We start from the raw sequence: 24,801 nt of genomic DNA, 5'->3' as shown, positions 1-24,801 counted from the left end.
TTGGACGATCTGTAGGTATGCTTTGTTGATCTGAATAAACGTTGTGTCTCAGAGTGATACTGCCTTGCGTCACATTGATTCTCGAGCTCGCTGCTTTGCTAGAGACGATCCAGAGCAAGAGACTACGCCACATCAGGCGACTGAAATGGTAGCGAAAGAGCGCATAACAGTGTTTTTGGCTGGGTTGTAGGCAGTTGAGGGAAACACAACATTAGGTTTTGAATAATTGGTGTAATGGCCTCTTCTTTTGGTAAGCGAGACAAATACCATGGTCTATAATAGCATGGACAGTCGGGTGACAAGTTGATCTGGCTGCCTCCTGTTCTTAGGAAGAAGACTAGTGGTGTTTTTTAGTCCTGCAGCTGAATCAAGTCTCTGGCTCAACGGCACAATGGAATGGAATCTCAGCTTGAAATATCTTTCCCCCAAAATGGTATGAGTTTGAATCCCGTGTTTATTATTAAAAAACAAACACCATTTTTCCATTTATTTCGGCTTACGTGACAAGTTTCCTCCAATTAGACTCCAAATACGAATGAGATGGTTATGTTTTGGACATTTTATTGAAAACAAATCAAATAGGCATTCGCAAGGACAGCTACGAATCTTTTCCCGATTTCCAACAGCTGGCGTAGCCACGACAACAAGCGACGCATTCGGCTGATGGTCAGCAGTTAACACGGTCACGACTTGAACTGAAACACCGGTCCCCCTCTCCTGTCTTTCCTCGACCTGCTTTTAAAATGGCTCCTCGGCTTTCTCTGCCTCCGGCCAGTGCCGTGTTCCAATACCCGTACTATCCGTATTTACTAGCCAAATTTTGAGTACGTAGTACAGTCCAATACAGATCCGGCGAAAATAAGTATACTTCAAGGACCCGGATGTCGTACTCAAAACGGGCTAATCGTGAAGTGTGGATCGAAGGACACTCTCCGTACTCAACGGCAGCCATCTTAGCTACGTAGCGGAAGAGGCGGAGCCAGGCTGAGCCAAAGTCGGTGCATTTTCCACATTGCCCGCATTAATAGTCGTTTTGTAGTTTTTATAGCTTTTTATAGCTGCTAGGCGTAAAGAGTTCACCGTTCAAAGCGGGATGTTTATTGCGGGGGAGGAGCCGCGGCGGCAGTCGTGATCGTAATTTCCGGTTAGTGCACCACAGAGTACTCGATTTGGAACAGCACTCACATCTGAAATATGAACGTACTCGTGAGTACGGATAGTACGGTATAGTATAGGGCTGGGCGATATATCGATATTTAAAATATATCGATATTTTTTCAAACGCGATATGAAACGAGACCATATCGTCAATATCGATATAATTTAATTTGCGTTGAAATTACAGCACATTTGTTCCAAATAACACCAGTTTCGAACCGCGCCTGCCGCCTGCTATTTCGTAACTCTGCTTATGTCTCTCCCGCTCTGCCTCCGGCTCACACACACAGTCTCTGCCTGCCCCCCCACCCCCCCTCCACTGACTCACATCACTTTTTGAAACATGAGCCGTGTTCGAAATCGTTCACTATTCATTGGGTATTTTAAGTGCACTATATTGTGCATGAAATTAACCACTGAGAATTCGAACACCACTACAAAATGGCGAGCACCCTATATAGTGCACTATATCCGTGATAGGGAACGATTTCGAACACAGCTAGGGAGTCCGCCTGCGCATGCAGCTCCGAGGAGCTTGTTTGCAAGCGAAAGACCAACGGCTCCATAGTATGGAAATGGTTTGGATATAAGTTGCCTGACGAATTACAAAATCACGTAATTTGTGGAGTCATTTTTTAAATCATAATGGTCCCACACCAGACTTCGCCGTGGCCTCGTCCGCTTCATTATTACATCGCCGTGTTCCAATATCCATACTATCCGTACTTACTAGTTAAGTTTGAGCACGTAGGGCGTTTTGATTCAGATTGGGCGAAAATAAGTGTACTGAAAACGGTCAAATCACGAAGTGTGTGGCAATGTACACTTTTCGTACTCAACGGCAGCCATCTTAGCTACGTAGCGGAAGAGGGCGGAGCCAGGCTGAGCCAAAGTCGGCACATTTTCCACATAGTACATAGTCATTTTGTAGTTTTTATAGCTTTTTATAGCTGCTAGGCGTAAAGAGTTCACCGTTCAAAGCGGGATGTTTATTGCGGGGGAGGAGCCGCATATTTAAATATTGCCCCCGTATGGTAAAATGTTTAATTGCACACTGCATTAATTTAATCAATGAAAAATTTACGAAATCGACGAAATTCTTAACGATCAATTAGTCGATCGTCGATTAATCATGCCCATCCCTAGTAAGTACTATACATTTGTGACTTTATGTGAACAGTTTGTGGTGGGTTACTTATGTGAACACTTTGTGGTGGGTTACTATCGCTAACAACACTGTTGTTAGCGGCCTGTCGTTCATGATAGACTCAACCTCACACAAAGCAGTCTGCAGAGTCTCATCATCCAACACCTGTTCCTTTAGGACAGAAAGCAGAATCTTCTTCACCAGCTTAATCAGCCTTTCCCAAACTCCACCAAAGTGGGCCCCAAATGGGGGATTTAAAGTCCATTTTACTCCATCTTTCACTAGTGCATTTTGAATCCTGTGTTGATCCATTTCCTTAAGAGATTTCTGCAGCTCTTTCTGTGCTCCATCAAAATTGGTCCCATTGTCTGTGCGTATGCTGGTGACTGGTCCTCTGCGACATATGAACCTGCGCAACGCATTAATGCACGAGTCTGTATCCAATTAGCCTGCTACTTCCAAATGCACAGCCCGGCTCACCAGGCAAGTGAAGATCACTCCCCAGCGTTTCACATGTGCCCGGTCCTGCTTTACAGTTATGGGTCAAAAATAGTCAATCCCAACATGCGTAAAGGGTGGGAGATCTGGCGATACACTATCTTCCGGAAGGTCGGCCATTTTCTGCTCTCCAGCTGCTGCTTGCATCTGGCGGCAGAAAACACAACTCTTGATGATCTTTCTGGCGGAGGAGTTGGCACTAGGCGACCAATATCTTTGATTCAGTGTGGGGAGCATATGACTTCTTCCAGAATGCCCAACTCTGATGAATGTCGCGTAAGACTAGTATGGATATGTGAGAACCTTTCGGAAGGTTAATCTGATTCTTCATCTCTATCGGCATTGCCAACCTGCTTATCCGCCCTCCCACTCTCAACATTCCCTCATCCAGAATTGGATTTATTTTACAAATTGAGCTACTTGCCTTCACTTGTATACCTTTCTCCAAGTGAGCAAGCTCCTGAGAGAGGTAGCATTTTTGCTCAAAACGATTGATGGATTTTTCAGCTTCTCTGATGTCTTCCACAGACAGCTCCTGTGCCCCAGATTCTATCCTAGGATGCTTCATCTTTTCTTTCAAGGACTTTAATTTTGTCCACTCTGGGCTCATGTTTCCACTAGCTGCTCTCTTCCTTTCCTGTAGTAGAAGGAGAAGTGCCCGTATCCTTAATATCCATACAATCCCTTGTTTCAGTCTATTCCATGATGAGTAATGCTCAACCAACATGCTGGTTGGATTAGTGTCCACACTAACAATGTTTGCAGAGACCTCCCTTTTGACCGCGGGATCATCTAGAGGGATTTGTCCTAGTCTCTCTGGGATTTCATGCCAGTCTGTTTCCTCCTTCTCTAGAAACTGAGGACCCTTCAGCCATCTTAACAACTTCAAGAATGGCTCTATGTTTGACCCACGTGAAGCGTCATCTGCTGGGTTGTCCTTAGAGTTAACATATCTCCATTGTTTGTCTTGGGATAGTTCACAGATCAATGTAACTGTTACGGCCGTGAGCCGACCGCATTGTCTCCCCTCCCCCTGCATGCAATACCCCTCCCTGTTTTTCCCCAAAGCAGCTCAAGTGGGCGGGTCCTAGGGGTCGTAACAGTAACTCTGTTGGCAACAAAGGTATGGTATCTTCTTGTTTCGTTGTGGATATATCCCAATACCGATATGCTATCCGTCCAGAAAACAGAGTCCTTAAGTTCCTGTTGTAGCTCCCTCTTCAGCATCCGATCCACTTTCACGGCAAGTGTTGCTGCATTAAGCTACAGCCTGGGTATCGTGATCTGTCTGAGAGGAGTCACTCTTGATTTTCCCAGAACAAATACAAAGTAGACCCTTCCTGCTGTGTTAGTGGCCCTGAGATAGCTGACAGTGCCATAACCTATTTCACTTGCATCACTGAAGTGATGGAGCTCTGCAGTCCTTATAGGGCCAAAATACTCAGGTTTCATGCACCTATCCACTTTAAATCTGCTGAGCTGCTCAGTCCGGTGATCCATCTCTGCCATTGGCTGGAAAAGTCTCCTGGGATAATTTCGTCCCATCCTGACTTTACTTTGCAGAGTCCTTGGAGTATTTGTTTTGCTTTCAGGGTGAATGGAGAAAGGAATCCTAATGGATCATAGATTGAGCTAACCATAGAATGGATGCCTCTTCTGGTAAGGGCCCTATCCTTGATGGCAACGTTGATGGTGAAAGAGTCACTTTCGGTGTTCCATTCAATCCCAAGTGCCCTTTCGATGGGCAATATCTCCTTGTCTAAGTCTAGTTCCTTAAATTGCTTGGCTCTGTGATGGAATCCTCGTTAGCACTTCACGGCTATTACTGACCCATTTGGTCAATGAGAATCCCCCTTGGGCACATGCCTCTCTGAGGTCACTGACAACCTTGATGGCTTCTTCCACTGTCGCTGTAGACATGAGGCAGTCGTCAACATAGAAGTTGTTGCTGATCGTCTGAGTTACTTCTCTGTCGTACCTGTGGCAATTGTCTTCTGTAGTTTGCCTTAAAGCGAAATTAGCAATGCTAGGAGAAGACGCAGCACCAAAGAGGTGGACATTCATCCTGTAGTTCTCCAAGGGTTGGTTGGTGTCGCCTCCTTGCCACCATAGAAATCGGAGGAAGTCCCTGTGATGTTCTCGGACCTGCACACGGTAGAACATTGATTCAATGCCTGCCATGAAGGCAATCTGTTCTTGGCGGAACTGGAGGACTCCTATGAGGGTGTTTGTTAAATTGGGTCCTTGGAGGAGTTCCTGGTTTAGAGAGGTGTCTTTAAAAGATGCAGCACAATCGAACACAACTCTTAGTTTACCCTTCTGTTGATTGTAAACTCCATGGTGAGATATGTACCAGACCTGTCCATCCTTACGATGAAGCTGTTCCATTGGGACCTTTTCTGCATAACCCTTTTCCAGCACATCAGTCATGAACCTTTTATGCTCGATGGCATATCCTGCATCTCTCTTAAATTTCCTGAGGAGATTTAGAGTGCGTTGTTGGGCCACTGCATAGTTGTCTGGCATAACTGTGTCTTTATTGCGAAAAGGTAAAGGCAGCTGGTAGTGTCCATTTTTGAGAACAAAAGAATTGCATGCCATCGTCATGAATTTTATATCCTCATCCGATGTCTCTTCCTTTTCAACATACTTTTTCGCAGAGGTCGTGGTTATAAGGGGTGGGAAAAATAATAGATTCTTCGATGCATCATGATTCTCGCTAGAACGATTCTTTCTTTTTTTTTTGCCTGCTGCAACATTCTGTTCGCCAGAGAGGGATCATTTTTGTAATTTTAAAATTATTGAATTTATCTTCAGTGTGTATTGGCCAATCTGATTTGTCTTGACACAATAGCGATTCAGCCTACGCATAGCATGAGCGCAAACTCACAGCCAGACACAAGAACTCCTTCTAATTCAAGAGCAGCTTTTCCTTTAATGACATAGAAAAGGAAGATTAGAAAGAAAATAAAACTGAAACCTATTTTTTGCATGCTTCCATATTGTGTTAGAATGCAAGCTGCATTGATTATTGCATTGTTCATAGAAAGTCATATTTGTGACAAAAGCTTTCTCTCTTATGAAATATTAGATAAGTTAATTCATCTGTTGATGTCTTTAATGATCATCACAAAAGTAGGAATTGATTAGCAAACTCTGAGTAGCAAACCCAGATGTATATATATATTTTACAACTCAAAACTCACCTGTTCAAACTCGCACACAACGTCTAACTGATCACTGTTTTGATTGTTTTTTTTGTTTTGTTTTGTTTTGTCTTGTTTTTGTTTTATTTATTTCTTATTGCTTATGTTTATTTATTTTTACACAATGTCTTGTTTTGTTTTTTAAAAAAATGTATGGTGACTATATGCTCTGTAAGGTGACCTTGGGTGTCTTGAAAGGCGCCTCTAAATTAAATGTATTATTATTATTATTATTATTATTATATTTTTGAAAATCACGCATGGAATTGGCATAAAAAAAATTGTTGCATCGAGATGCATCGATAATCGCTTCAGAATCGAATTGTTGACCTCATATTCGGAATCGAATCGGGAGGTGCCAAGAGATTCCCACCCCTAGTGGTTATACTGCATAAGGAGAAGGTCCTTGAGATTGGAGACCGATATTCGATTGGCTAACACCACACTGGGTCCAAGTTTGACAGCAGAGCAAGAAGAGAGTGGACCATTTACCTCCCATCCAAACAGTGTTTTGACTGCATATAGGCCTTTGCTATTTATTATTTCCCAGGGTTCAATTGCCTTAGGAACATCGATCCCAATCAGCAGTTCTTGGGTGACTTGGGAACAATCATACTCAGTCGACTCATGCTTGTTGATCAGTCAACCACAAATCACACGTAGGTGATCATATTTACTGCTCCATTTATGTATCGCCCTCTTTGCCGGACTGGGTTGAGTAGGTGAAGATTGACGGGACAAAGTCAGGACTGTCGAAGTCATGACAGTCCTTCAAACGGTTGCCCGCTTGCCCGGGGCAGGTAAACTCTGTGATCGGGCAACTAAAATGTGACGTGTAGTTGCCCGTTCGGGGAAATTATTTTTTTTCTTTGAAAATACACAGACTAAATTGACAAAATAAACGTCCTCCTATATCGTCCTCCTATATAAACTGGCCAAGTGCCGGGTAAATGTAACGCAAATAAAAGAAAGACACCTGAAAACGAGACCCCGTCGGGTTACGAAACTAAAAGGCAAAGGAACTTTTTAATAAGTTGGATTGAGAATTTTCCGTGGGTCCGTCATGACAAGGAAAAGGACGAGATGTTTTGCTTCACCTGCCGGGAGTTTCCGACAAAAGCAGACTCTGTGTGGTTGGTAGATGGAGGCCTGTGTATAACTGGTTGCTCTCTGTGTGGTTGGTCGGTGAGGACCTGTGTATAACTGGTTGCTATGTGTGTGATTGCAGGTGGTGGGTTTGGGGAACCCGGGGATGGATGCCACCCGGCACAGCGTGGGCATGGCAGTGCTTGGTGCACTCGCTGCCCGCCTGGAACTCGCCCACTGTTGGCATGTTGACAAGCAAGTGTCTGGTGAGGTCATCGTCACAACAATCCAGGACATTCCAGTAATTCTCCTCCGACCCAAACTACCGATGAACATCAATGGGGTGTCGGTGGCCAGGGCAGGTTGGTGACTCCACTAGGGACCCCAACATGTTAGTGTGTTGTCCGCAGCATGTTCTGTGTTAACCTTACAATTTTGTGCGTTGTCTCCTGCGGTGTTCAGCGGTGAAATACGGCGTGCGGGCAGAAGACATCTTGCTGGTCCACGACGAACTAGACAAAGCACTGGGAAAGACGGCCTTCAAAAATGGAGGCAGCGCCAGGTGAGTAGAGTTATCTTATATTGGACTGGGAGATTAATAGATAGACTGGATAGTAGACTAATATCTATCTATCTATCTATCTATCTATCTATCTATCTATCTATCTATCTATCTATCTATCTATCTATAATACCAATGTTTTGGTTATGTTTAGGGTTATTAGAGCTAGTGTTAGTTGAGGTAGGTTAGGGTTAGTAGAGCTAGAGTTAGTTGAGGTAGGTTAGTAGAGCTAGTGTTAGTTGAGGTAGGTTAGGGTTAGTAGAGATAGGGTTATGTTTACGGATAGGGGTTGTTATTTTCTGATAAATGATCATATGCACAGGTCAGAATACCAGGACAGGATTAACGAAGACCATTAAGCCTTCGGGAGATCCTTTCACTATGTACATTTCACAGAATTTCACAGGGTTCAGTGGTTTGGAGACTATGGGCCCTATCTTGCATCCGGCGCAAGTGACTTAGTCACTGGCGCATGTGTCGTTGCTAGTTTACAACTGGCGCAGAGCGTTCTTTTCCCACCACCGCCACTCGCCGGTAAATTAGGGATTGATCATGCGCCCCAAGGGGCGGTTCGGCGGAAGGAGGAGGCGTGTTCTGGCGCAAACGGTATTTTGCCGTTTCTGAATACCATTGCGCTACTGACCAGGAAATACCTGGTTTAAAGTCAGTGGCGCGTTGTTCAGATGCTATTTTAAGGGCGCATGCATGCATGCGCATGCGATGCATACGGATTGCTTGTGCACCTCGCGCATACACTTTGCTTCTCCCATCTACCTAGCCGCACATTCTTGGTAAATTATTTGGGAAAGAACAGCTGATGCAGCGGTAATAAGTTGTACTTTTAAATCAATGCATCTGCAAACACCGTACAGCAAACACATATTTTCTTGACAGAGACATCGTGTAGGCCTACATGCCCATAACTTTTAGGATTGATGAGTATTTGATCGTGAAAAACATTGTTTTACCACGAGTGAGTGTTAAAAAGAATGAATGAATGCGGGCGCGCGTGTGTGCTCTGTTTAAACACACGCAAACTAAACACGTAACGCATAATACAATCAATGGCAATGTCTATTACCGCTGGGACACATGCATATTAGGATACCATACAATACTGATAAGAAACAATGTTTATAATGTTGAGTATTCTCGAAGAAAGTTGTCCAATCCCGGGTTGCTTTAACTCACTTCATTTATTATAAAGTCGTCGGCATGTTTCGGCATGGTAAGTGAAGCTATACGGAGGGAATTCTAGGAATTGGTAGAACACGTGTGAGAGATAATAACTCTGGCTACTACGGGACATGGGCAAAGGCCCATGTCCCCTCGCGGGTGTCGCTGAAAATCTCTGGGGCGTTCACTCGACGTCCTCCGTACAGGACGTCAAGTGGTTGTGGCCTATGCAGTGGGCGTGGCCTAGTGGGCGTGGCCGGGGTGACGTTATGGCTTCGGCTTCTTCACTTAATTAAAGGTGAAGAGGGAGCAGCCTTCAATAACGTCATGCTCCCCTTGTGGCTATGTGAGGGTAACGCAGCTTATATGTTTGGTCCTACTTCCTAGTGGACAAGTGAGGGAAGCTTAGATTCTTAAAATACGTAACAATAATGTATTACGTATATCATTAAATAGAACCACAGTTACCGCATATCATATATTATATCATATACGTTTTCTTTGCCGAAATTTATTTGAGGACTGAGTATTTCTGAAGTTGTGGAAGAAAAACCCTTATTCCATGTGTGAATTAGGCCATATTATTTGGCAATAAACTGAGCCATTTGCAGTTTGAAATTCATGTGCATCTGTCTCATCGGAGACTGCAGACGCGCTGTCAAAATATCAACTCGTCCGATTCAAATGCGCTCATGGCTCTTAAAGGGGATGGGAGCTGGCACTCTCATTGGTTTGTTGGACGTTATGCCCAAACCACACCTACGGGTAACTAGGCTGCTTCAGACCAACCCTTTTGACACTTGCGCCGCAACGCAAGTGTCATTTATCCGCCTGTAAAATAGCGATAGCGCCGTAGAACCGCCCACAAAGCTACTTGCGCTTTGCGCTTCCCACTTGCGTTTCAGACCGTTAAAATAGGGCCCTATGTGTCTCCCACTCTATTGGGTTTCTTTCCGCGCAGGCAAACTGTGCGGTGCAGTGGCGCGGGAAGGGGGCTGCTGAGGGTGCTGCAGCACCCCCTAGCTGCAGGAAAAAAAAAAAAAAAAAGTTCTTAATTTTTATATATTAAATATATATATATATATATATATTAAAACGATATAACAAATAATTAGGCTTTGGGGACGAAAATAGACGTGGGAAAAATGTGTTTGCTAGTTTTTAGCTATAACAGGCATGCATGGGGATCTTGCTATATGGGGTTTGCGGGTTCACAGGGTTTGCGGAAGTTGTTAAAGAATAAAGAAGAACGTGAACGAACAGAATGGCGCAAAAGAGAATTTTAGATTTTTTAGACGGAAGTCTACATTTGGAGTTTTCAAATAGATAAGACCATGCATTTTTATTCATTTTTTGGTTATTGCTGCCGCTGTGCAGAATCTGTGTACTAGGCATTGTCATGTTTGTGGTATTAGTTTAGTGAGTGTGGACTGTTTGTGCGCGCTCTCTGCCAGGGAATATTAATTGGGGCAATTGGTCTGGATTTAAGCTGCTTGGAACCGCCGTGGGACGCTCGGAATCGGGTGGAAATTAGGCGATTTCATGTATTTGTGACTCTTTTTGTGAGTGTGTGTATCCGGGACGCCGGTGCCCACGGACTGAAGTTGCAGTGACGGGATGGTCTCAATGGCTACCAGAAGGAGGGACGTTAGACCATCGTTTGAACGTGTTTTCATTAACTGTGTGTGGGGGGGAATTTGGGGAGAGAACTGATTAGATTGCGTGTTGGAAATCGTGTGTGGGTTTTGGGGGAATGTTTTAGAAGCGGTTCTCTCCCGGTGTCCCGAATACACACACACACACACACACACACACACACAGTCACAAATACATGCAATCGCCTATTTCCACCCGATTCCGAGCGTCCCACGTCAGTTCCTAGCAGCCTAAATCGAGTCCATTTGCCCCAATTTATGTTCCCCTGTCAGGGAATATTAATTGGGAGCAATTTTTCTGGATTCAAGCTGCTTGGAACTGAAATTAAAAAATTAATGTTTAGCACTGCCAAAAGCAGGACTTGTATTATGAAATGCAATTGAACCGGAAACCTGAAGATTGTACCATGCACGGCATGAGGAATAAAGCATTCAAATTAACTCAGACATTGCGTATACCTGGTGATTTATTATAGTCAAGTACAAGTCAGAATACTTAACGTAGACTTATTTAATACTCTGTGTTAATGACATATTCGGCGATCGGATGTCGTGGAAAAAAAAGTGTTAGTTTGCAACCGATATATAGGCCAATTCGATTTTTTTGTGTGTGAGCGAGCGCTAGTGAGCGAGAGACCAAGAGTGTTCAAGTTTATGCCCAAGTTTTTATTTTCCATATGCAACACGTAGCCTATATATTGTGTATATATAAGCATATTTTCCCCCCATGTAAATACTGTATCTTATATTATAGACAGTACCGCAGCACCCCCACTCAAAATACCTTCCTGCGCACCTGGTGCGGTGGGTTCATTCAAGCAATATAATGAAAGACCTTCAATGAAATCACACATGTACTATAAAATATAAGGGTAAAAAGGGACACAAAAAATAAAAAAGACCTTCAGTAAGGTCAGATATGAATCCGACATTAAAATATAAATCGATAAGAATAAAAAAAAAAAAAGAAGGAAAACATTAGAAATGTTAATAGTATGCATTATTGAAGAGCTTAGTCTTTAGTATTGATTGAAAAATAGAAGTTGTGGGAGCATTCTAATTTCTTCTGGCACTTTGTTCCAAAGTTTAGCTGCATAAACACGAAAGGCTGACTCACCACATTTTGTTTTGGAAGTAGTTTGAACCAAACGATTTTTCTTTTGAGACCTCAGTGATCTGGCCGGGGTGTGCTCTATGAATATGTCATGTGTATATAGTTTGGGCCAATGCCATTTAGTGCTTTAAAAACAAGAAGTAGATCTTTAAAATCAATTCTATAAATAACAGGAAGCCAGTATAAGGACCTTAGGATAGGGGTGATGTGCTCACTCCTTTTAGTCATAATTAGCTAATCACTAATAATTAACATAATTAACTGATCACTGTTTTGATTGTTTTTTTGTTTTTGTTTTATTTATTTCTTATTGCTTATGTTTATTTATTTTTACACAATGTCTTGTTTTTTTTTAAATAAAGTATGATGACTATATGCTCTGTAAGGTGACCTTGGGTGTCTTGAAAGGCGCCTCTAAATTAAATGTATTATTATTATTATTATTATTATTATAATTAGCACCCTAGCAGCAGTATTTTGCATAGTTAGTATGTATAGTCACTCTCTGACATAAGGTTCCTCAATTTTGCAATGTTCTTCAGGTGAAGAAATGCTGATGATTGCTTTCACATGATTATTGAAGCTCAAATCACTGTCAATGATGATGCCAAGATTTCTTGCAGCATCCTTTGCCTTAAGTCAATTTTTGCCAGGTAGAATAGTGTGGTAGAAAATAACCGAATTCTATCACTTCAACTAACTAAGAGAGCATGAGTAATCGAGGAGTTCGGATCGAGTATGACAAGAGACTTTATTGCTACCTGCGAACAAGCAACAACAAATCAAGTGAGGTTTGCAAAGACACTGCCGTGTCATAAGATCATGGTCTTTTTATTCTCACAAACGAAGCTGTTTTCCATATAGTATGACCGCCCACAGCATGCACATAAGATCTCCTTTTATGGTAAGGATGATCAGCCATACATTCCTTAAAGTATGTGGTGATCATCCGCAGTTAATCTAAACATTAGGTGGACGTCAGTACGCCTTGGCCCCAGACTCTCTAGCGCTGTGTGAGTCTCTCCTATGAATTCAGGGGTGATTTTGCCGCTTTCCACTATTAATGTATCTATATGATATATAGGCCTGATAATACTCATAGTTAATATAAAAAGTAATGGTTAATTTATCCCATAGTAGCAACCCTGGATCTTTGCTCTTTGTTCCCAAATATAATGTCCTCAGTTTTGTCTGTGTCCAACTGAAGAACATTTTGTGACATCCAAGTGTTAACCTGTTCGTGACACCGATGGAGAGAAAGGGTGCATTCTAATTAGGAGAAAGAGCAAGGTAAATTTGAATGTCATCCGCATAGTTATGATAACACATTGAGTTTAGATGTTACCACACCTGACAGCAGGTGATTTTGTGTGGGCACATCAAATGTATATTTTCATTTAACTTCTATATTAATAAACTAGTTCTACAAGAAACGCTACTTCAAAAATTACAATGCTACTACCACTACTGATACAAAATACAAATGCTGCAGAAAGCAACCCGGTCTCACAGTTTCCTCACGGAAATACGCCAATTACCGTGATATGGCCACGCATTTTGCTCCAATGCAGGTTGATGACACTCATATTCCGGGGCACACACACAGATCCCTGTTTCAATAAACAAGTCGACCACGGGCGATGATGATCCGAAAATTACCATAGCCTAGATATATATATGTATGAATGAAATTCATATTGATGGTATGGCACCATATCCCTGTTCTCGCCCATGCACCCATCTTGAATTTAATATACCATTTTCGTTGCTTCAAGGAGGTCTGGTGGTCTTTGTATATAATAAATAAATAAATAAACATCTATATATAACGAAATAAATAAATATCTATAAATATTAGGGCTGGGCGATATACCGGTATTAAAATTATACCGGTATATTTTTGAAAGCGATATGTAGTTGGGACAATATCGCCATACCGGTATATTATATATTATTTTGATGTTGCCTTGCGAGCGCTATTTTATAAAGCCGATCGCTGCTCTCTGAGCCTACAAATCCCGCCCCTTAAATGTACGTAGTGTTCTCCCACCCACGTTATGCACATGGACCTATTAAAGAAGGTTACGCATCACAAACTTTGAACCAAAACATGGCGGACACGGTGGTAGTGAGCAGTTGGTTACAAAAAAAAAGAATAATGGCTCTGTTATTTGGAGTTATTTCGGGTTTAGGATTCAAGACAAACAGCAAAGCGACGTGATTTGTAAAAGGTGCAGGAAACTGGTTACGACAAAAAGGTGGAAACACTACAAATCTCTTCAGTCACCTGCAGCAGAACCACCGACTGCTCTATGAAGAGAGTGTAAAACGACATGGTGCTGCTGCTGCGGCCAAAGGCTCACAGAATGTCTCTCTCCTTAAGCAAAGCTCGTTGCAAGCTTCATTAATCAGTGCCGTGCCTTATGACAGTAAAAGTAAGAAGTGGCGCGATATAACCAATTTGGTGGCATTCCATATTGCCAAGGACATGGTCCCTATAGCCGTGGTCGAGAAAAAGGGTTTCATCAATTTGTTGAAAGCAAATGACCCACGGTACCAATTGCCCAGCCGCAATCATTTTGCTCAGGAGTATCTGCCAGAGATGTAAGCTACGTGCAGAAAAAACTTGCCGGAAAGACTAGCTAAAGTGACGCATTTCGGGCTAACAACCGACATGTGGACAAGCCGCACATGTGTATAACAGTGTACTTTATTGAAGATTGGGAGCGGAAAACAGCGTGCCTCCAAACAAGCTATTTTCCAGACAACCACACGGGTGAACACATTGCAGAGGCTCTTCAGCATGCCCTTGTTAACTGGGGGCTTGACGAAAAGGGACTCATAGCTATAACGACAGATAACGGAAGCAACATCATCAAGGCGGTGGAGCTGAATGAGTGGCTGAGGATGCAGTGCTTTGGTCACCGACTTCATTTGGCTATTGGTAAGTGTCTCTACAGTATTATTAAAGAAATTGTTTTAAAAAACTATTATTTGAACTCGCATATAGACTAGGGGTTTGACTTTTGCCCAAAAATCATATTCGAAGTTTGTTTGTTTATTAATATTAATATTTGAATATTTATTAATAATATTTTGACAAGTAAATGCCTTTAGTAAGACCTGGATTGGGCTTTGCGTGGTTTGTTTACCGGCTTTGCTATGGTTACCGGTCTTGCGTGTTCCAACGGTTTATTAGGCATCTAATAAATCACTGTCTAATCAATACTTCATTCACTGCCTCTTCCGTGGTCATTACAATATTATGAATAGACTGACGTCTCTCCCTCTTGGCCTGCCCATAACAGGTTCGAATATTAAGGGCTGCCTTATATTCGTTCGAATTTTGATTTATTTTTTGATATTCAAATTATATTCGAAGTTTGGAGTTTGGAGTCGACGCATTCTTAAGTTGGCTGTTTTTAGCTGATTCTACCAAAACGCTATAACCTTGGAATGATCTCATGGTAAAAACTAAATCGCTATTTTAAACCTCTTACAAGGCTAGAAGTAGCCCGACACTTCTTTGGTTGTATAATAAGGGTCTTAACATATAAAACGAGGCATTCATAACTTTGTAAGTGTACAGATTGTTTATTAAAGAGGACATTTTATACACACAATACCACCAGTAGTTCGTCCGTCAACGCCATCTGTGTTAGAGCTTGCGGGTTCACTGAAAAGCAGATCAACCATATTTATATTTTTAAGAAAGCACTCTGCTGATAAAGTTATGATTCTGATTCTCACAGGTCATGGGATGGATGACAGCCGCATCACAAGGGCCATTTCCCTGTGCAAAAAGATCGTCAGCAGCTTTTCCTACAGCTGGCTGAGGAGGAGTGCGCTCTCCGAAGTCCAGCAACAGCTTGGCCTCCCAACTCATCAGACAGAATCTGCCACACGTTGGGGATCAAGGCAGCTGATGATCGAAAGGATCCTGGAACAAGAGGCGGCTATCACCAAGGTCCTCTCCTCTGACAAAAAGAGCCGGAACCTAGTCCTCACATGGCAGGACATTGAGGTACCGGAGACGGTCCAGAAGGCTCTTAAACCCCTCCAGGAGTTCACGGACGCTTTGTCAGGGGAGAACTATGTGACCCTTTCCTATGTCAGACCTGTCCTGCATCTTTTCAGCATGAGTACCCTGGCAGTGATGGAAGGTGACACTGAGTTTTGCAGGTCAATAAAGTCCACCATTGTGGACTACCTTACTGATAAGTACTCTGATCCAGCCACAAGTGACCTCTTGGACATGGCCACATTTGTGGATCCACGCTTCAAAGATGCATGCATTCCAAGAGACAGGGTTGATGCCTTGAAACAAAAAGTTGTTGAGGAGGCAAAGTCACTTTTGGCTAAAGGCAGTCGGCTGCCTCTGTCTGAGCCTGTAGAGCAAGAAGTTTCAATGGCACCATCCGCAGCAAAGAAGTAAAAGTCACTAGCCAGCTTCTTCAAACGAAGCACTGTGACCAGCAGCGGCAACACACCGACACAGCAGGAGAGAATTGAAAATGAACTTTCAAGCTACTTGCTGTCAGCTAGTATTGAGAATGATACAGATCCTCTTAAATGGTGGAGGGAATTTGAAATGATCTATCCAGCGCTTAGCAAGGTAGCAAATAAGTATCTTTTAGTACCAGCAGCCAGTTCTCCTTCAGAGCGAGTTTTCAGCTGAAGTGGTAACATTGTAAGCTGTTATAGGGCATCCCTGAAGCCTGAAACAGTTCACAGGATTGTTTTCCTAGCACAGAACCTGTAAGAAACAAGTTTACATCGGAAGACTTCAGATTAAATATTCTGGTAAAATTTTTGGTTCAAAGACTAAATATTCTCAGTCTACCTCAGTGAATATTTACAATATATCTAGCCATTTGAGTTTATTATGGCTTATTTATTTTCTATACATTTTATTTTCATAGTTGACTAATTATGCAGCTGTATATTTTCAGGTGAGGCCTGCACTACTGTTTACAATTTTGCTATTTGCAGGGGTATGCCTGCAAATAACAAAAATATTGGCTTATGTAGGCCTGTATTTTATTATTTTCTCTGTTTTTAATGTAATACTGTGAAGCCATAGGCCTGTTTTTCGGTCAGCCTGTTTTTTATTTTTTGTTATTTGCACATTATGCCTATAAGTGTATGCTATTTGCACTTTTGCACTGCACTATGTTGTTTTCATTTAATAGTACTTGACATGTTTCAAACAGGCAACACTATTGTTTTATATCTGCTGTTAAAGCACAGCTGTGCTTCATTGCGCATATACAGGTGCTGGTCATATTATTAGAATATCATGAAAAAGTTGATTTATTTAATTAATTCCATTTAGAAAGTCAAACCTGTAGAATGTATACATTCATTCCAAACAGACTGATACATTATAAGTGTTTTTTGCCAAAAAGAAGATGATTATAGCTGACAACCAATGAAAACCCTAAATTCAACATCTCAGAAAATTAGAATATGGTGAAAAGGTCAGATATTGAAGACACCTGGTGCCACACTCTAATTAGCTAACTAACTCAAAACACCTGGAAAAGCCTTTAAATGGTCTCTCGTTTTGATTCTGTATGACACACAATCATGGGGAAGACTGCTGACTTGACAACTGTCCAAAAGATGACCATTGATACTTTAAAGAAGGAGGGCAAGACACAAAAGGTCATTGCCAAAGAGGTTGGATGTTCCCAGAGCTCTGTGTCCAAGCACATTAATAGAGAGGCGAAGGGAAGAAAAAGATGTGGTAGAAAAGAGTGTACAAGTAAGAGGGATAAACGCGCCCTGGAGAGGATTGTCAAACAAAACCGATTCAAAAATGTGGGGGAGATCCACAAAGAGTGGACTGTAGCTGGAGTCAGTGCTTCAAGAAGCACCACACACCGACGTATGCAAGATATGGGCTTCAGCTGTCGCATTCCTCGTGTAAAGCCACTCTTGAATAAGAGACAACGTCAAAAGCGTCTCGCCTGGGCTCAAGACAAAAAGGACTGGACTGCTGCTGAGTGGTCCAAAGTTATGTTTTCAGATGAAAGTAAATTTTGTATCTCCTTTGGAAATCAAGGTCCCAGAGTCTGGAGGAAGACAGGAGAGGCACAGAATCCACGTTGCCTGAAGTCCAGTGTAAAATTTCCACAGTCAGTAATGGTCTGGGGTGCCATGTCATCTGCTGCTGTTGGTCCACTGTGTTTCCTGAGGTCCAGGGTCAATGCAGCAGTCTACCAGGAAGTTTTAGAACACTTTATGCTGCCTGCCGCGGACCAACTTTATGGAGGTGACGATTTCATTTTCCAACATGACTTGGCACCTGCACACAGTGCCAAATCTACCAGTACCTGGTTTAAGGACCATGGTATCCCTCTTCTTGATTGGCCTGCAAACTCACCTGACCTTAACCCCATAGAAAACCTATGGGGTATTGTGAAGCGGAAGATGCGAGATGCCAGACCCAACAATGCTGAAGAGCTGAAGGCCACTATTAAAGCAACCTGGGCTCTCATAACACCTGAGGAGTGCAACAGACTGGTCGACTCCATGCCACGCCGTATTGCTGCAGCAATTCAGGCAAAAGGAGCTGCAACTAAGTATTGATTGCCATACATGCTGAAACTTTCCATGTTCATACTTTTCAGTTGGCCCACATTTCTAAAAAATCATTTTTTGTACTAGTCGTAACTAATATTCTAATTTTCTGAGATACTGAATTTGGGATTTTCAGTAATTGTCAGTACTAATCATCCAAATTAAAAGAAATAAACATTTCAAATATATCACTCTGTGTGTAATGAATTGATATAATATGTAAGTTTCACGTTCTGAATATAATTACTGAAATAAATCAACTTTTTCATGATATTCTAATAATTTGACCAGCACCTGTATATACTTGTGGCGTGGAGTTAAATTTACACACTTTACCCGTTTTGTTAAAAATATCGTTTTAATATTGTATATCGCCATTCAAACAAAAAATATCGTTATGAGTTTTGGTCCATATCGCCCAGCCCTAAAATATGTACGTGTATTTATATATATATATAAAAATATGTACACATACATATTTATACATATCCTATATATTTATTTATTTTGTTGCTGCGAGGGGGTCTGGTGGTCTCCGTATATAAATAAATAAATAAAAATAAATAGGTATGTAGCCTACATACCTATTTATATAATTATTTATTATATACAGAGACCACCAGACCTCCTCGAAGCAACGAAAGTGGTCTATTATATTCAAGAAGGGCCGGCGAGAATATGGATATAGTGCCATACCGTCAATATGAATTTAATTCATTTCCGAGATGGTCAATGGTCAGATACAAATCTCGTTGTAAGAATAATTTATATCGATGTAATGAGAAAGGATGTAATGATAACGCCAAGATGTCATGGTCATGGTTATAATAATTTAAATATAATTAACTTATAAAGCCTATAACGAGACAACGAGACAATTAGTTGTGGGCCAGCATTTTAACCAAATTCGGCCTATAACCTTACACATAAAATAGTCTAACTCTATATGTCAAATGTATTATATGCTGTAGGCCTACATATAGGCTAGTTTTTTATATTATAAATATTTAATTATTGTCATACCTGAACCACAACCCCATAGAAAAAGTACACTGTGTTACTTGGTGTTACAACCCTCTTCGTTGATTTGATTGGGGTAAGTAGATTTTCAATGGGCAGATACAGATCTTGTTATAACGATAATAGCTACATGGTCTACTACAAATTCATTCAATATTAAAGCAATGCATTTCAATCAGGAGATTATTTTCGACTTCAGAAGGGGGAGCTGGCTGCGAAGGATTCGTCAAAACAACAATCCTATGGTGGTTGCCATCGACCGGCCCCTTCCACCCACCCATTGCCCCCCCCCCCTTTCCCAAAGTCATCGTATACATCCATGTGCACTTTTTTACGACCTATGTCCATTATTTCATTTTCTTTAACACATGTTTAATACATGTTCATGTTATATGCAGAATATTCTGAACAAAGCCCCGAACATATTGATTCTAGATTCCTGTGATAGAAGCGGGATGCTTTGATGAGGAACATTAATGCACACAATGTATGCACTGTTGCAAACAACTTCATGAGTTCAAACATCTCTGCTCCAAACCACGTTAATGATGTTAAGGGCAGCAACTGAGTTGCCGTCGATTGTGATGTTTTTGTCGTAAACTAGGGTCTGCTGGCTAGGAAATAGGACACCTTGGAATATCTTTCCATTTTATGCAGTTTAGACTTGTAATTTTAAACTGCGTAAAATAAGTTATTTTTGTATTGAACTTGACTCGTTTTGTTTTTTTTAATCGCTGTCTGTGTCACAGTTAGCGGTTGGCAGGCAGGCAGGTAGGACCCAAACGCAGACAGTTCGAGTAAAAGGATAATTTATTAACTCAAAAAGGCAAGGAACATGGGTGACGCGGGTAACACATGGAACACCAGGAACACGGGTAACAAACAGGACAGAACTCACCACAAACTAAAATGATCCGACAAGGAACAAAGGAAAGACAAGGGCTTAAATAGTAATCACACAGGAGGGAAACCTGACATGGGGAGAAACAAGACAGATACCAAAGTAAAACAGGTAACACACCAAAACAAGACAAGGAAACAGACAGAACATGACAGTACCCCCCCCCCCCCTCAAGGGTCGACTACCAGGCGACCTACGACATGAAAAAAAAAAGAAAGTCAAATCCAAATAGGGTGGGTGGAGGGGAGTCAGGAGGAGGGAACAAAAAATGTTTTCTGGAGGCCTGCAATCCTGGAGGCCTGCAACGGCAATGACCCACAGGTGGCCGGCATCGGCGAAGACGAAGGCGAGGTAGAGGGCGGGCCCCTTCTAGAAGGTCTGGAAGGTCTTGAAGGCGGAACCCCTCAGGAAGGCCAGGTAGAGGGCGGGCCCCTTCTGGAAGGTTTAGAAGGCGGCACCCCTCTGGAAGTCAAGGTAGAGGGCGGACCCCTTCTGGAAGGTTTAGAAGGCGGCACCCCTCTGAAAGTCAAGGTAGAGGGCGGACCCCTTCTGGAACACAGCCTCCAACAAAAAACGTCCGCTGGGTCCAATGATGGTCGGATAATTCTGTCACAGTTAGCGGTTGGCAGGCAGGCAGGTAGGACCCAAACGCAGACAGTTCGAGTAAAAGGATAATTTATTAACTCAAAAAGGCAAGGAACACGGGTGACGCGGGTAACACAGGGAACACCAGGAACACAGGTAACACACAGGACAGAACTCACCACAAACTGAAATGATCCGTTCTCGGGACCCTGGAAATGTGCATATACATTTTGGCATCTCTAGCTATCTTGAAAAGGCGGGAAAAGGGGCGTGACCTCCAACAGTAAGGTACATTTGCATAAGACAGGTTCGTTTCTGGTCCCCATTTTTGGTGGGATGGAGGTGTAAATTTGTGCGTTAAGGTGTGTCGATACAGCTGGCCTGTGGACAAGATTTTGAAGTCTGGCGTCAAAAGGTCAAAAGGAGCCGGCACCACGCCCCTTATGAGATAACAAGAAGTTTATGTGAATTTCTCTCATAACTTTTCGTCATTATTAAAGAGTGCCCTGATTCTCAGATATGCATGTTGGATGGCTAGGGTGTAGGTCTGGGAAGAACTTCAGGCCAAATTCTTGCAAGCGAGCCGCTGGTCGTGGTGCAACGAGATGGAGCACTTGCTGAGTCATTTCCTGTAGGGCTGGAGCCACAAGTTGATGTGTATGCGTCCTTTGAGACCCCATTTAAAAATGTAAAAAAAAAAAGTGCAGCATTGTGACATCACAGGTGGGCGTGTCCACCTAGATGTGTGCTGGATAGATCAGTCTTCCAGCCTACCCAGTGGACTGCAGCAAACATTGCTCATCTATCCGTCATACATCTAGGTGGACACTCCCACCTGTGATGTCACAATGCTGCACATTTTGAAAACGGCTTGTAATGGCTAATCACACTCACACCTGGTGGTATGATAGGTCCCCTTTAATGAATTATTTCAAATTACCCTGCCTCGTTCTATCAATGAGCTTGATGTTCTGCTTTCACGAATAGGTGATAGGCTGTGTCACTACCGATATGTCCGTTCGCATCTCTCAGAGTGACGTAACTAGCCACCAGGAAGTGATTTAAAAGAATGAGTCAAGTTGATTTCAAAAGTAACTTATTAATTACAAGTCTAAACTGTGGAAAATGTAAAGATATGGGGGGCAGTCGATGGCATTACCACCATAGCAACCATGAGATTCACGTGACGTGGACGCAGGCCCATTGAAAAGAGTAGGCCAAAAAAACGTATGCGTGTCACATGTTTAGAGCCGTTATTGTAATGTATTTTCCGCTGTGCGCAGTTTTACTACAATCTGGTGTGAGACTGGGTTTAAGGAACGTGGTTAGTTTCAGTTTTTGAGGGGGTCTGCTCAAAAATCGTATAAATCGGATTGTTGTTTTGACGAATCCTGCGCAGCCCGCACCCCCCCCCCCTTCTGAAGTCGAAAATCATCTCCAGATTGAAATGCATTGGTTTAATATTGAATAAATTAAATATTAAAATATATTATATATACCGTAAATAAATATCCAATTATTTAGTTATAATATTTAAGTAGACAATGTAGCTATTATCGTTATAACAAGATCTGTATCTGACCATTGACAATCCACTTCCACCAATCGAATCAACGAAGAGGGTTGTAACACCAAGTAACCCGTCATACTTTTTCTATGGAGAATGTGGTTCAGGTATGACAATATTAAAATATTTATAACATAAAAAACGAGCCTATATGTAGGCCTACAGCATATCATACATTCGACATATAGAGTTAGACTATTATATGTATAAGGTTATAGGCCGAATTCGGTTCAAATGCAGCCTCTGCTGGCCCCCAACTAGATTGTCTCGTTGTCTGTTATACGCTTTATAAGTTAATTATATTCAAATTATTATAACCATGTAGGCCTAGCCTTTATTTTCTTAGCGTTAGCATTACATCCTTTCTCGTTACATCAATATAAATTATTGTTATAACAAGCTCTGTATCTGACCATTGACCATCCTCTCGGAAATTAATGAAATTCAAATTGACGTATGGCACTATATCCCTATTCTCGCCGGCCCTTCTTGAAATTAATAGACCGTTTAATTCATTTTTATTCATTTCGTTATATATATATGTTTATTTATTATATAAGGAGACCACCAGACCTCCTCGAAGCAACAAAAATGGTCAAGATGGCTGCATGGGCGAGAACAGGGATATGGTGCCATACCGTCAATATGAATTTCATATATATATATATAGGCTATGGTCATTTCACGGATCCCTCTTTGATCAGGTTGAGACGGGGATCAGTGTGTGTGTGTGTGCCACGGTATATGAGTGTCATCAACTTGCATTGGAGCAAAATCCATGGCCATATCTCGGAAATTGGAGTGTTTCCGTGAGGATTCCACAGATTTTGAGTTAAGCGTCCGTGGTCATTTCACGGATTCCTGTGAGACCAGGTTGGCTGAAAGGACTGCTAGCTTACCAATTGGCACTGTGGCGACCACAGCAATGATCCAGAGACCAAACCATTCTCAGACGCCACTTGAGGTGGTTTGTGTTAGGACTGGGATAGGGTTGGGTCAGGTTAAGGGTTGGGTTATTGTGAGGTAGGTATTGAGTTGGGGTTAGGTTATAGTGAGGTATGTATTGAGTTGGGGTTAGGTTAAGTGTTGGGTTATTGTGAGCTATGTATTGAGTTGGGGTCAGGTTGAATATAAAGTCTAATGTTTGAATGACCTCTGACCGCAGTCCTCTTTCCAGTGGTCACAACGGTGTGCGTTCCTGCGTGGACACGCTGCAGAGCAACGTAAGACTTCATGTTATAGCTATTTATGACATCATACATATGTATAATATATAGTATAACTATATATGACACATTAGCATAGAATAATAAATTATATATACAGTCAGCTCATCACCTACATCATTTATTTTGTACTGCTAATATTTCTGTTGTTCACTAGCATTGGAAGCTAAAGAGACAGACCTGTTTATAACTGTATTGTTACAATGGATCAGGTAAACCACCAAAATCCTACTTGTTTTTTAAACCGGATTAAAACATGACTGAACTGGATCCAGGTGATGCTGCGGCTGAGGGTGGGCATCGGGAGGCCGGAGGGGAAGACGTTGGTGGAGCGCCACGTGCTGGGCTGCTTCTCCCGCTCCGAGGAGCCGCTGGTGGCGGCTGTGCTGCAGCGCAGCGTGGACCTGCTGCTGGCCTGGCTGGCCCCCACACACCGAAGGTCCCGGGCCCACCAGCAGGGGGGGGACAAACCCCGGGAGCCAGCAGAGTTTCCTAAACCCTTACATTAATTTAGACTATAGAGAGCATCTAGCAGTTTGTACTAACAATTGTACATTTGTCAGAAAAAGCTGAAACAATATATCGCTGTCGGTACATTAAGGAACCAGGGCATGGACCTTGACCCAGGGCAGGGACCCTAACCCCTGGAGCCTGGACCCGGGCTGAGCTGGGAAACCGCCCGCAGTGGACTTTAAAATGTTTGCTCTGATTACTTCTATAAAGATTATCATTTTAATAAGTTTCCCTCTTTTGCTGTTTGAACCCGGAACCCCTCTGGTCCCTGCAAGCTTAGACCAGCGGGACTATCTTCTATATGTTAGAGCTATGATAAAGACACCTCCACTCTGAGGCCCTGGTCTACCTCTTCACCATGTTCTTCCCCAGGGTGATTTACAACGACCAATTTGTGGGTGGGCATGTATGAGTGATTCGTTCTGAAAGCGTTACTTTAAACCTAAATATTTTTTATTCTGTGGCGGGCAATGAGGAAACGTATGATAATCAAAAGTTGTCTGCAGAAGCACTGTGTCGCTTCTATCCGCGCATGCCCAGTGCACCCCGCTTTGCTGATTGGAGTGTAAACCTAATGAGGTCATTCATCCTTAAATTCCACAGAACGCACGTTTCTCATACAATTATCGTGCTCCACAAAACAAAACGGGAGAAAGGGAGGGAGAGAGAGAGAGGCTTCCGAAGGGGTGTCTGCAGATAGTACAGTGCACCCTCTTTTTTTAAGCAGACCTCAAAAACTGAAACGAACGTGCTCCCCAGAACGCGCGTTTCTCAGACAATTAACGTGCTCCACAAAACGATA

The 24,801-nt window shown here is 42.4% G+C and overlaps 1 protein-coding gene across 2 annotated transcripts in view; it reads left to right on the top strand.

Moving 5' to 3' along the window:
• Window positions 1–24,335, top strand: part of ptrh1 (peptidyl-tRNA hydrolase 1 homolog) — a 37,240-nt gene extending 12,905 nt beyond the window's left edge. Inside the window, exons 2-5 of one of the 2 annotated variants that reach the window (XM_030364416.1) lie at window positions 7,238–7,457; window positions 7,558–7,657; window positions 23,438–23,483; window positions 23,762–24,335. In XM_030364416.1, coding sequence (XP_030220276.1) covers window positions 7,238–7,457; window positions 7,558–7,657; window positions 23,438–23,483; window positions 23,762–23,995 — 600 coding nt within the window. In that variant the 3' untranslated portion in view covers window positions 23,996–24,335. Of the gene's footprint in view, window positions 1–7,237; window positions 7,458–7,557; window positions 7,658–23,425; window positions 23,484–23,761 lie in introns of both variants that reach the window. The other variant, XM_030364415.1, reaches the window with a different exon arrangement.
• Window positions 24,336–24,801: the final 466 nt, after the last annotated feature.

This window comes from Gadus morhua, chromosome 8, assembly GCF_902167405.1.
Source record: "Gadus morhua chromosome 8, gadMor3.0, whole genome shotgun sequence".
In the NCBI taxonomy this organism is placed as follows: Eukaryota; Metazoa; Chordata; class Actinopteri; order Gadiformes; family Gadidae; genus Gadus; species Gadus morhua.
The sequence above is the reverse complement of the archived record's forward strand: the minus strand, read 5'-3'. Positions and strand labels throughout refer to the sequence as shown.